Source organism: Struthio camelus, chromosome 1, assembly GCF_040807025.1.
Source record: "Struthio camelus isolate bStrCam1 chromosome 1, bStrCam1.hap1, whole genome shotgun sequence".
Classification (NCBI taxonomy): domain Eukaryota; kingdom Metazoa; phylum Chordata; class Aves; order Struthioniformes; family Struthionidae; genus Struthio; species Struthio camelus.
Genome location: NC_090942.1, coordinates 40,729,824 through 40,741,202, shown reverse-complemented (window position 1 = coordinate 40,741,202; position 11,379 = coordinate 40,729,824). Strand labels below are relative to the sequence as shown.

The 11,379-nt window shown below is 38.8% G+C and overlaps 1 protein-coding gene across 5 annotated transcripts in view; it reads right to left on the bottom strand.

Moving 5' to 3' along the window:
* FRS2 (fibroblast growth factor receptor substrate 2) overlaps positions 1-11,379 on the bottom strand; it is a 55,805-nt gene that overhangs the window by 5,058 nt on the left and 39,368 nt on the right. For 2 of the 5 annotated variants that reach the window (XM_068935386.1, XM_068935407.1), the window contains exons 2-6: positions 9,599-9,705; positions 7,073-7,164; positions 5,038-5,224; positions 1,519-1,677; positions 446-609 (exon numbers count right to left, since the gene is read on the bottom strand). In XM_068935386.1, coding sequence (XP_068791487.1) covers positions 446-609; positions 1,519-1,677; positions 5,038-5,224; positions 7,073-7,138 — 576 coding nt within the window. In that variant the 5' untranslated portion in view covers positions 7,139-7,164; positions 9,599-9,705. Of the gene's footprint in view, positions 1-445; positions 610-1,518; positions 1,678-2,353; positions 2,386-5,037; positions 5,225-7,072; positions 7,165-9,598; positions 9,706-11,379 lie in introns of those variants that run through there. The other 3 variants (XM_068935397.1, XM_068935417.1, XM_068935426.1) reach the window with 2 other exon arrangements.

Below are 11,379 nucleotides of genomic sequence, written 5' to 3'. Positions count from 1 at the left end.
AACTGGACCTGAGTTTGGTTCTGCTTTGCCAAGGGGCTCTAGAGGTCCCTTCCAACCTAAATTATTCTATGAGTCTATGTACAGAAAGCTTATTTGCAAAGAAGCTTTTTGACTAGGATCTTTAATCATAAAATACAGTTTGTGTGTTTAAGACATAGCTACTGAAATAAAAAGCTTATATGTAAAATATATATTTACCTATTTGGGTATATTTTATCTTTATTATATGTATAAAGAACAACTTAAAATAGCTATTCTTCCCCAGCAAAGTATGATTTTCAAGTGGCAATATAAACACTCTTCTGAGGCAATTAACATATGGGAAAAATACATTACACCTGATACTGAAAAACACAAATGAAAACGCAAGCCTAACAGTACCAGCATAAAAATCTGAACGGATGCTGAACACCAATTATACGAAAGGAAAAAGAAAAAGACCCACTTGTTCCTCTGCTACCAGTAAAGGATGCGTTGATTCTTCACCAACAGAGGGGAGGCGTGCACTTCCAACAGAAGGATGCCTACTGGAAGGATGCGATGAAGCATCTCCAAAAGATGGATATCTGGGATAGCCATTAGGTAGGCTTTGCGCATTGAACCCAGGAGCTGATTAAATTAGAAAACAAGCAAAACCATATTAGAATAGAAACGTTTTACTGTATATGAACAAGATGCTTTAGATCATCCTCCTCAATTTTGAAAAGAGGAATCAAAACATGTAAAATAGTATTAAATAGTCACAATGCTCAACTTTGCTAGGGGGAAGGAAAGGGAAAAGCAAACTTCAGAGTAGACTATCCCAGTGTTTACCTGAAAACATGTCTGAAGCAGTCACTGAAATCTACCTGTGTTGTAAACCACAATTATCCCAATAAACTCCCCATCCGACTTCTTTTTTCCACTATTAACATGTTTCCCTAAAAACCAGGACCTAATTCATTGAAACTTCTATTTCTCTGAAGTAACCTGCAATAAAGTGGAATTCCTACTGTCAGATATTAAGCCATATGCCTAGGATTACCTTAGAGTCCCCAGAAGTTTTGAAAGGGCTTCTTTCTACCTAACCATCTATACATAGGAGGAGAAAAAAAAAAAAAAAAAGATTCCAAATTCACTGTAGACGTGGCATGACCATTACACTTTTTCCCTAACAAAAAGACTGGAGCACTGCCTAACCGTAACATATCTGAACAATGCTAGAAGAAAAGTATGGTGATATTTTATAAAGCAACTGAATAAGCATATACTTAAGCAGTGTTCTGGTGCAAAAACTAAGGTCGCAAAGCTTAGTTTTTCAAGCTGAAGAATTTGACTACAGCAGTTTTGCTCCCAAGACTTCAGATTCTGGAAAGAAAGTCCTCAGAAGTATCTCAAGGGACTGCATTACTGGCAGTTAATCTCTTAGCTGAAAATAGCATTTAATTTGCATTAGTTAAGTACATTTAAAAATCCAATTTAAAGCTAAGTATCACATTACGTTTCAGGTATGCCATTCAACAGTATAACCACGCTTACTGGTAGGTGTTCGAGGGGTTCTTGGAGCTTCCAATTCAGTTTGATGATTATTCCTTTCTACTACTGGTTCTTCTACCACATTTATGCTATTGTTCTGCATTATCTCTTGCAACATATTAAATAGCTCTTCTGCACGGGCACATTTAAAGGCAAAGATTCCTATAAATACAACAGGAAAAAAAAAAAAGCCAAAATCCTTTTAAGAAAAGTGCCTTACAATGTAACTTATTTTTAAACAACAGAACTGGAATCCACATAACAAATACCTGCTAAAGAAGGAAAAACATTAACAACTTCTTCTTGCACCAAAACACAAAAATACAGCAAGAACCTTTCAAGTGTTTAGCTCATAGAAGAATAAACTTTCCATGCACCAGAGGTTAAGTTGGAACAGAAAAACTGATTCAGTTACAAAGCAAGTCTTAAATTTGAGTACTAAATAAGGGGGTAAAAGAAAAAAAAAAAGGTAATTTTTTTTAAGAGTTGATAAAAAAGGAGACCTGTTAAATTAAAAAAAAAAAACAAACCACTGAAACCAAACAACTTTGGTGCTACAAGATCATATTTTTAAACTAGATTTCAACTAAATTACCATAAAAATAAGATACCTGCACAACAGGAAAGGAGGATTTAAAAACACTGGATAAAAGTTTAGTTACCATAAGAAGATTAAAAGGAAAAGCCAGTAAGACAAACTGCATGAAACGGACAGTAACACACCAATTGTTTTAGGCTAAAGGATAGACACAGAACACAAAGTCAGCAGCAATACCATGTATTTTGGTTGTGTATTGTGCCACTTTGCCTTTGAACAGCAGGGAGCGCCCAAACTTACCCTCACCAGCAAAGTCGCAGCTTTCGATTATTCTTCCATTGAAAGCATGAAGTTAAAGTTGACATGCTTGTTAAACGTGGGTGCAGGTGCTTGTTTTTTAAAATGCGTATTACAATCTTAAAAACACTCTTCACTAAAAACTACCTACCTCTGTAACTATTTCCGCAAGTTAATTTTGTTAATAGGTAGTAATGGCCAGGGTTTTTTTGTTTTGGTTTTTCTTTTCTTTTTTTTAAGGGCACAGAACAGTGAGAGATGAGAACTACGAGAAATGGCAGAAGTTCACAAAGACCTAGCTGGGAATATCCCAAGTGCGCTAAGAGGGCTGATGCCCAACCATGAACATCCAGCTGGTACAGTGAATAAGCTTTATGCTCGCAAGGCAGCAGCTGCAGAGCTTTCACTCTTTTCCACCAACCCATGATCCAGCTGAACACAGTAATACTCTAGTTCTAATTTTTCCTGTGTGTCCAAAAATCACACTGGATATTTAACCTTTAATGGACAAAACAACCGTGCTACCAGCAACAAAGAAATTCAAGTTTACAAGCTTTAAAAAGCTCCCAATTTGTTTCTGAGAAATTCAGCGGGCTTTGTCCCCCTTGTTAAAAATAATACATTAAAAAAAAAAAAAAAAAGAAGAGTTGTGCTTCCAAATTGCTAATTCCTTAAAATATGAAGTTACTTGAATTAGCAGTGAAAGCATAAGGCAAAAATACCTTGACGAAACCTTGATCTGTATTCATTACACTCGCATTAAAATCAATACAACCTGTGGCTTAGAAAATACGGCAACACACCAGCTCCTCTGGGTTTTCTATGCTAAATTATCTGTCATCTGTGCTCCCAAAACATATCCTTAAGGATTTCAATAGCTAGCACAAAGTCAATGTTGGGCCATCGGTGCCTTTTGACATCTCTGTATATTAAATTTGAGAGAAAATGCAAAACATAAACAAGAATATTGACTGAAGTAAATCACTAAAAGTTGCTGGGTGGCACTCAGTGTATTCGCAAATGAAAAACTGCTCAGTCGCCTCACCGACTAAAGATGAAGTTTTGCAACCGTGGCCACAAAAACTAGCGTAGGTCTCAGGAACAATGCTCCGCTGCAAAATGGCAACAGAGAGAACATTTTCTGCCAATGCCATTTCTGCCATTTCTTTTTTCTTGTCTCAATATTCACAGTACTTGATATTATGTAAGGCAAGTGAGAAACAAAAGAGGGAAGAAAGGGCTGCTGCTCACACAGCCTGCTTAATCTTCTCTATAAAAAAATTCAGGAGGGAGGCAGAGAAGTCAACTAGATTCAATGGAAAATTCTGCACGCTTGCTAACAGGTCAAGAGAAAAAAACCTTCAAAATAGGATTCTCAGCTGGACCTCATTAGTAGCTGTATTACACATTTAAAAGAAACATTATTAAACTTGGAAAAAATCAACTAAAGTACATTTTCTTTAAAACAGTTCATAGTTTTCTCTTTTAAAATCTGAAAGTTTAATTAAGTACGGAGTACACTGTAACATTTGAAAAGATCCCTATTTGTCATTGCAGCCATCCCACGAAAATGTGGGAAACGCTACTGACAAAGGAGCTGAACCAAGAATGCCTTTTAAACTCTTACTGTAAAATAACTGTCTGCCCTCACCTCAACTTGGGCAACGAAGATGGCCAGGTGTGTTTCTAGCCAAGTTCTTTCATGCTCTCCATTTTTTCTACAGTGACGTTAAAATACTCTGTTAGCATTTACTAGTATTTTTACCAATATTTATCAGCTGCAAAATGTTTAATAAACTAAAAATACCTCTTAATTTCACAAAGCATCAATACGTAAGAATTCCTACTACACACAGCTGCACCGCAACAGGAAAACGCGCAATGAGGCAGTAAGTACTTTGCTCAGGCCTCAACAGCTATGTCCTCCAGGCTGTTGCAGTGAAGAGGAATTAAGGACAACTATATCTTTTCACTAGGAGCCAGTCTTGGCCAAGATCGGCCATGATCTGGGAACTGGAAAGGTAACCACCTTTTTCTGATTAGCACCACGTAGAAAATAACGGAGTATAGCTGGAGTCTGAAGACTTCATACAAAATGTGTCAAAATTTAAGTGCGATATTGCTGACATCAACGAAAACGGCATTCGTTTTAGGAAGAGGATAAGACGCAAATGTTGCTGAAGACAATAAAGAGGGTAGGAACACCCAGATCATACCAGTGCTCCTGTTGCTTAGAAATCAAAGAATTCTCTATTCTTAGATTTTTTGACAAAACTTCTCCACATTTCCAAGGCTACATCCAACTGCCAGGTTACACTGCCCCTTCCACTGGCCTTGCCTGACAGCCCAGTCAACCTCTGAGGCAGGAGTTTTTTTCCTGTCAAAATCATCTTCAAAGTTGACCGTAAGTACGTAAGTAAGACGCAAGCACGACCTACAGTGCCAGAAACAGTAAGTCATTTCATCTTAAGACCAATCTGCTCTTGGACCCTGCTCCTAATGCCAGCCGCTCACCAGGACACCATCTTCCCCTCATACCGTAACTTACTTTTTTCCAAAAACTACATTCATATAAAACTACACTTTTTACACCCTTGCTGAAGGAAAGGCGAATATACTTCTTAGAAGTTGTCCTCCAACATCAGGGCACTTTTAAAAACGCTTTATATACAGAAATTCTAACATACCTTGTCCAGTTTGACACCTTCGACCACTTTCAAATGAGAAAAGATTTGAGTCATAGCCATAGCGACGGAGACAGAGGTAGTGCCATTTTACAGAATCCCTTTTACGGGTGTATAAAATTAGTTCTGTATCGGTAAGTTCCATTATGCCAGAGCCCAGTTCATTACCATCATCATCCACGTTAATAACCTATAAGACAGAAGTTAAATAGCACCGGATAAGCATTCTTTTTGAGTACTAATACAGCTAATACAATTCTAATGTTTCACTGATCCACTCCATCCGCTCTATCATGAAAGTTACAATTCATGGCATAAAAGCTTAAAAAAAAAACCAAAACCTCAAATGATCTCCTTTGCTCCTCACAACCTAGAACTAAAATAATACATATTTAGAAGTAGCACGAATGAGACCACAAAATACTATTGCAAAATCTGAGGTGAAATTCAAAGTAAAAAGGATTCATAAACTTAATAAATATTTTTTAAACTGACTTTATGTACATATTCCAGCATTTCCATGTGGATGACACACACTTCCAATAATGAAATCTTTCAGAGACCTGTTTCTTAAAAAAAAAAAAAAAAAAAATTTGCTTTGTCATATAACCTCATTTACATTTGGGTGATGAAAAAGGAGAGGGCTCCAAAATAAAACCTCCTTCACATACCTGTATAGCCTTGCACTGTGCTGAATTCACTAGGCTGTTTCAGATTGTTTCCTGACTTTTTCATTGTCAACAAGTAATTCAAATACCCCACGGTTATTTTGTGCAAAAATACATGATGTATATGAAGCTTAAACTCTGTCCTTCTGCTCTTCCACCGCATGGAGGTCTTCTGCACCCTTTATGGAATTCGGACAACATGTATTTTCCCCCCATATGTATTTTATCTCATAATCCTGCATGTGTTTTATCTCATAATCCTGCTTTTAGTGGGTTTCTTCCTTACGCAATAGAAAGGCTACAAACATCTTCCTTATGGTATCAATTAATTTTACTCCTCAAAGAAACGTTTTCAACTTGAAATCTAGTCAATTAAGAAGAATTAGGAAGAGTTTCATCTGCCACTGAAGCCTATGCCAATTTTCCTCATGTTACAACTTACATTCTTTCATCTTCTCCTCCCCTGCTGCTAAATCAGAGACTCACACAAACAACAGAGAAATTCTACAAGGAGAAAAATAGGAACTAGTTGCAAGAAGTGATGTCAAATTCAGAAAAAGCAAGAAAACAGAAAAATACATTATCCATCAGCTTTTTGTAACTGACAGTACGACACATTTCGAGAAATTCCCTTGTTCGTTTTAAAGTTCGTTTAGCATTCCCCTAAGGCAAGGGCTGAGTCATTTTTCACTATGGAAGCATTACATTCCTTTGCCAAATTCACGAAGACAGTTTGGAGTACAGAAGCAAACCTGACTTGTGTGACTATGCAAAGGTATGTTTGCTTAAAGCCACTAACTTCAGAAACTTCATGTTAAGCAAAGGAACAAGTGTTCACAAGCTTATAAATTCCTGGGATATATCGTACAGAAGCACATTCATAAACAAGGCTCCTTCAAGCGAAGGAAAAAGTTCTCAGAATGCTATAATCAATCAATAGCGATCTTCAGCACTTCAAAATTTTTCATTGCTGACCCCCACATCCAGGTTCACTGTCACACTTCTGCAACAGCTTTTCCATCATGCTAGTGACTCCCCTTGTAAGTTCCCATAACCTCTCAGAGGTGACAACCCTTAAGGGGGCCCTACCAACTGAAATGCAGTTAGCCTGAAAACACAGGGCTTTCCTTCCTTCCCGAAGATCAAAACTGTCCTAACAAATCTAACCTGTCTAAAGAATTCCTGTCACTGATGGTATGAAAGGATTCTTGAAGGGGCAAGAGAAACCTGTAATACAGACACCTGTAAGTCTCCAACTTTTTGACTGTTAGGTAATTCTAACACTACTTCCATTTAAATGTTTTCAATCACCGACTTACTCTGCAAACAAGCAACAAAATAGTTTACAGCATATGAAGTCAGTTGCTTACCTTAAACTTGTTTCGATGGTTATCTGGGACAGTTTCTTTATCTGGACAGCTACAACAGCTACCCATGACTTCTTCAGAAGACCATGTGATCTCTAGAGGCCAATAAAAATAAAAAAATAAAATCAACAAAATAGCCCAACACAGATTACTCTGAAATTGCAATTCTTCATGACAAACTTGCAGAATCATAACTTCAAATTTTTTAAACATTTAGGTTAGATTTGGCTGTGAGGAGTGGCTGTACTAAGCTGTGCAAAAGTCCTACTAATAATTAAACTCGAGGTTACTACCAAACAGACCTATTCGACTTGTCACCTTCATTCCCATGGTAACACTTGAGAAAACACAATTCTCGAGTGTGATTCTCATCCCCGAACCAGGGCCCTTACACAAGACAACTACCTGGGTTCCAGTTCCAGCCAGATGAGCACTCTCCAGCTTAGACACTGCTGAAGACAGCCCTAAGGACTCCTACAAAAGCCCTCCTTTGTAGGAGGTTACTAGGCACAGGCAACACAACGAGCCCGCATGGCAATCCTGAAAAGCTGCCTCAGCTTAGACAGCTCCAGGGCTAACTTACAATAGAGGGTGGAGGCATTCCAGGCCTGGAGGCAGCCCCTGTGCTGGCACTGGTGCAGTAAAAGTTTTGCGCTTCCACTTTTAAATGCTTCCCATATAGCAATGTACACAAAACAAGTATTTTTAAAACTAGTTTTTTTTTTAATTTCTATTAAGTTCCCTTTGGATTAAACAGTGTTATACAGTGTACTCTACTTACTATAAAACAATAAAACATCTGACTAACATAGAACAGCATGGCTAAACTAAGGGAACGGAAAATAAACATTTGATATTCTTGATGTTTACAGATTTTTGTATGCATGACAAAACTTTCATGGAACAAAGTGTCTCAGCTCACTTCTCTTCACTCTATCATCCCACTATAGATCAATCTTAAATATAACAAAGTCAGAAAAAGAAACTTCCCCCTCTACATGAACTTTATATTGGAGGAGAACTAAAATTCCCTCTATACAAATGAAAAGTGGGGCGAAGTCTTGGAAGAGAGCTAATAAGTCAACAAGAGATATGACACTGAGGGTGAAGGATGGATAATCAAGACAACACTAGTCCTTTCCTTTTTCTCGACTTGAAGGGAAAAATCACATGCCACCTTAAGAAAACCAGGACTTGCTTTCTATCCAGGCATTTGTATTAGCATGTAACAATAGCATCTAAGTAGCACTTCAGCCTGCTGAAAAAAGGTGCAAGGAATACAGTGAAGCGCAGCTAACTCTTCGCTCTTCTTGACAAGAAAAGCCATTCAAAATAGATGCAACCACCCTGGAGACCGTATAACCCTCTCAGTAGCCACCAAAATCTTGCAGGGGTCAAACGGAGAACTTAACAGAAAGGCTAGCAACAATGGTTTGGATTAGCCTAGTAACAAAGAGGCTGAGTGCCAGACGTGTAGTTAAAATCATGGCGTTTCGCTGATGTCACTAGCAGCCATAACATGAAAACACGCGTTAAAACTTGACAGAGTCCTTTTCTTGACTCAGGACGGAACTGGAAGGTTTGTTTGTTTGCTTCTACTGTTGCAGAGAGAAGCTATCCTACACACACCTGTTTGCTGTGTTGTGAAGAGAAGCCCTGGATTTTCTTCAACAGAGCAATCACTCTCTCAATTACAGGCTACCTTCAGTAGTCTTCACACACATACCCCAGTATTATTTTAACGGCTCCATTTTTTTTGCTGAATGTTTCTGCCCCTTTTGTTTAGAAAAGGAGATATAGCTAAGAACATCTTCTATTATTAACTTCTTGCCCTGGCACCCCATAATACTTCACAGCAAGGTTCAGATGTTGGTTTTGCTGGCCGATTCACGCTACCCGATTTATTCTGGTAACGCACTGCTAAAAGAGCCATGTGTGAAAACAGCTACAGGGCAGATGAACAATGAATGTAATATAAACTTGCAACAAAGGTTTTTCAAGCTGTGGTCCATACAGCACGTAGTTGCAGAACAGATGCTTCTAATAGTTTTCAAGCAGAGATGCTTGAACTTCATAAAGCCTCGTCTTAGGCCACCAGAAACCTTTTGACAAACTGCAAACAGAACTAGACAGCAGCATCCTGCGATACTTCTGTGACTTCTTTGCATTCCTCATAAAGATAGTGGTGATCAAATTTGTTGGAGGGAGGTGCCGGCAAACGTAAAGGACCATTAAAAAAAAAAAAACAAAACTGCACAGTAATTTGGAAAATTGCTAGAGCTGCAAGTAAAATGACGTAGTGTATGAAGACGCATGAACTCCAGCCACCACATTTCGAGAGACAAAGAAAGGGGATGCAGTCGATGATATGAGCTCATCATTTTGTCTCCAAAATATTCTAACATTAATACTTCAGAAAAATCAAGAACTGTAAAGCTACTTCAAAGGAGAGATGCGAATCAAGGCTATGAGTAAGAAATCCCCACATCTGAAACGGCTATGGAAGTGGGAGAGGTAGAAATCACTCACCTAGATTTGGCCATTAATATTCCCAGCCTCTGCTGCAGCATCAGCACTTCTGTCATACTTCAAAGTGTCATGCTGTCTTGTCACAGAAGCAAGCACTTGATCTAAAACTACGAAAGTACATAAAAATGTAATTTATCTTAAAAATTCCAATCACTAAACTGGAAGACAAATAACTGTTTATTCTGGAGGCATTATGTCTGGAGTGAACTCTTCATGGCTAGGCTGTACCTTCAAGAGGTGTCTTACACAAAGACAAATTAGTCTTAGAGCTTCCCCAGCATTTTAGGGCCCACCTGGTCTTGGAAGAAGAAAATCTGGTATCCATTTCTGCAGAGCAGCCTGTCACACTGGAGACTCCACTCACTCTCCACTCCCTCCTTAACCAATTTAGTCCATGGAAGTGACAAACGCACAGCTTCCGCTATATCCTTAGCGCATACCAAACCGAACCAGGGCAGACGGAGGAGCAGGTGTAACTCTGCTCGAGTCCCTCTTGCTTACCCTACTGAACAAATGCAAATGCTGGCGTGCACAACTAACACATCACCCTCCTCTCTTTGCATCCCTCATGACTCTTACTCCTTGACATTAATCTTAAGTTGTTTGCTGTCACTTATACGTTTTTCCTCAATTATTCCCATATCCCATCTTCTCATAGTTAACACTGGAAGATCAACTCCTGCTTCCATCAGGCTAACAGTCGGCAGCCTCCCTTCTCTGCTTGTAAAACTGCCAAACCAGCCCTTCATGTTTTCCTGCTGCTTCTCAAACTCAAGAGAAGGGCTAAATATTTTAAAAACTATGTTACTAGCTTCTTTCTTATCAGAGTTTCAAGATGTCTATGCAAACCTGACTGAGACCACTGCAATTCTGTTTAATCAAGAAGATTCGCACAATTCTCTGTATTTATCTGCTGTCCTTCGCATTACATCTGGATTAGAGCGTTTCTAGAACCCAAAGCACTCTTGCTTTTTGAGTAGTGTCAAATGTAATGCAGTCCCAAGCTTCTCACAGGTCCTAGGCATCATGATAGCAGTTGCAGAAGGCTATCAGCAACAGGACAGCAAAAATTCAGGATTTATAAACGCAACGCAATGTATCTAGCGGAGGAGCTCGCTCCACCTCTCAGGAGAGAGCAGTCATGACCACAGTGCAACGAAAGCATTAGCTCAATAGCCACCAAAAAGCACATGAAACAAGAGTCAAACTAAAAATACCATCCTTTCGTACAAGCCCACGGTGCATCCAGATATTAAGTAACATATGCAATGACGACTCCCGATCTCAAAAAGGCTATGGTGAAAGAGATGCTAAGAGTGACACGGATAATCAAAGGTACAGAACTGCTTCTGAAAAAAGGAATAGTGACTAGGATCCTCAGTCTGGAAAAAGGGACAGCATTGGAGAAGTCACTCGGAAAAGATAAATTAAGCTCTAAATGCAAGTACTAGGGAGGAGCAGATGACGTTATCAATTAGTAGGTTCCAAAAACAAACAGCCAGGAAGAGCTTTTAAATTCAAGGATGCCACTTCTGGCTCAAAAAGTCCCTGACCTGCAGCTATTTAGAAGGGTATATAGAGAAAGGTCCCAGCATGTTCCCCCTTCTTATCCCCTTCCCTATATATTTACTATTGGCTACTGTCAGAAACAGGACACCAGACCAACTGAAACTTCAGCCTGACCCAACAAAGCCATTCCTATTTAACAGGAAAGGATGATAGGGCCTGAGCACAGGTTTTTTTGAATGCACTGCTTTAAAATCTCAAAAATAAACAGTTTA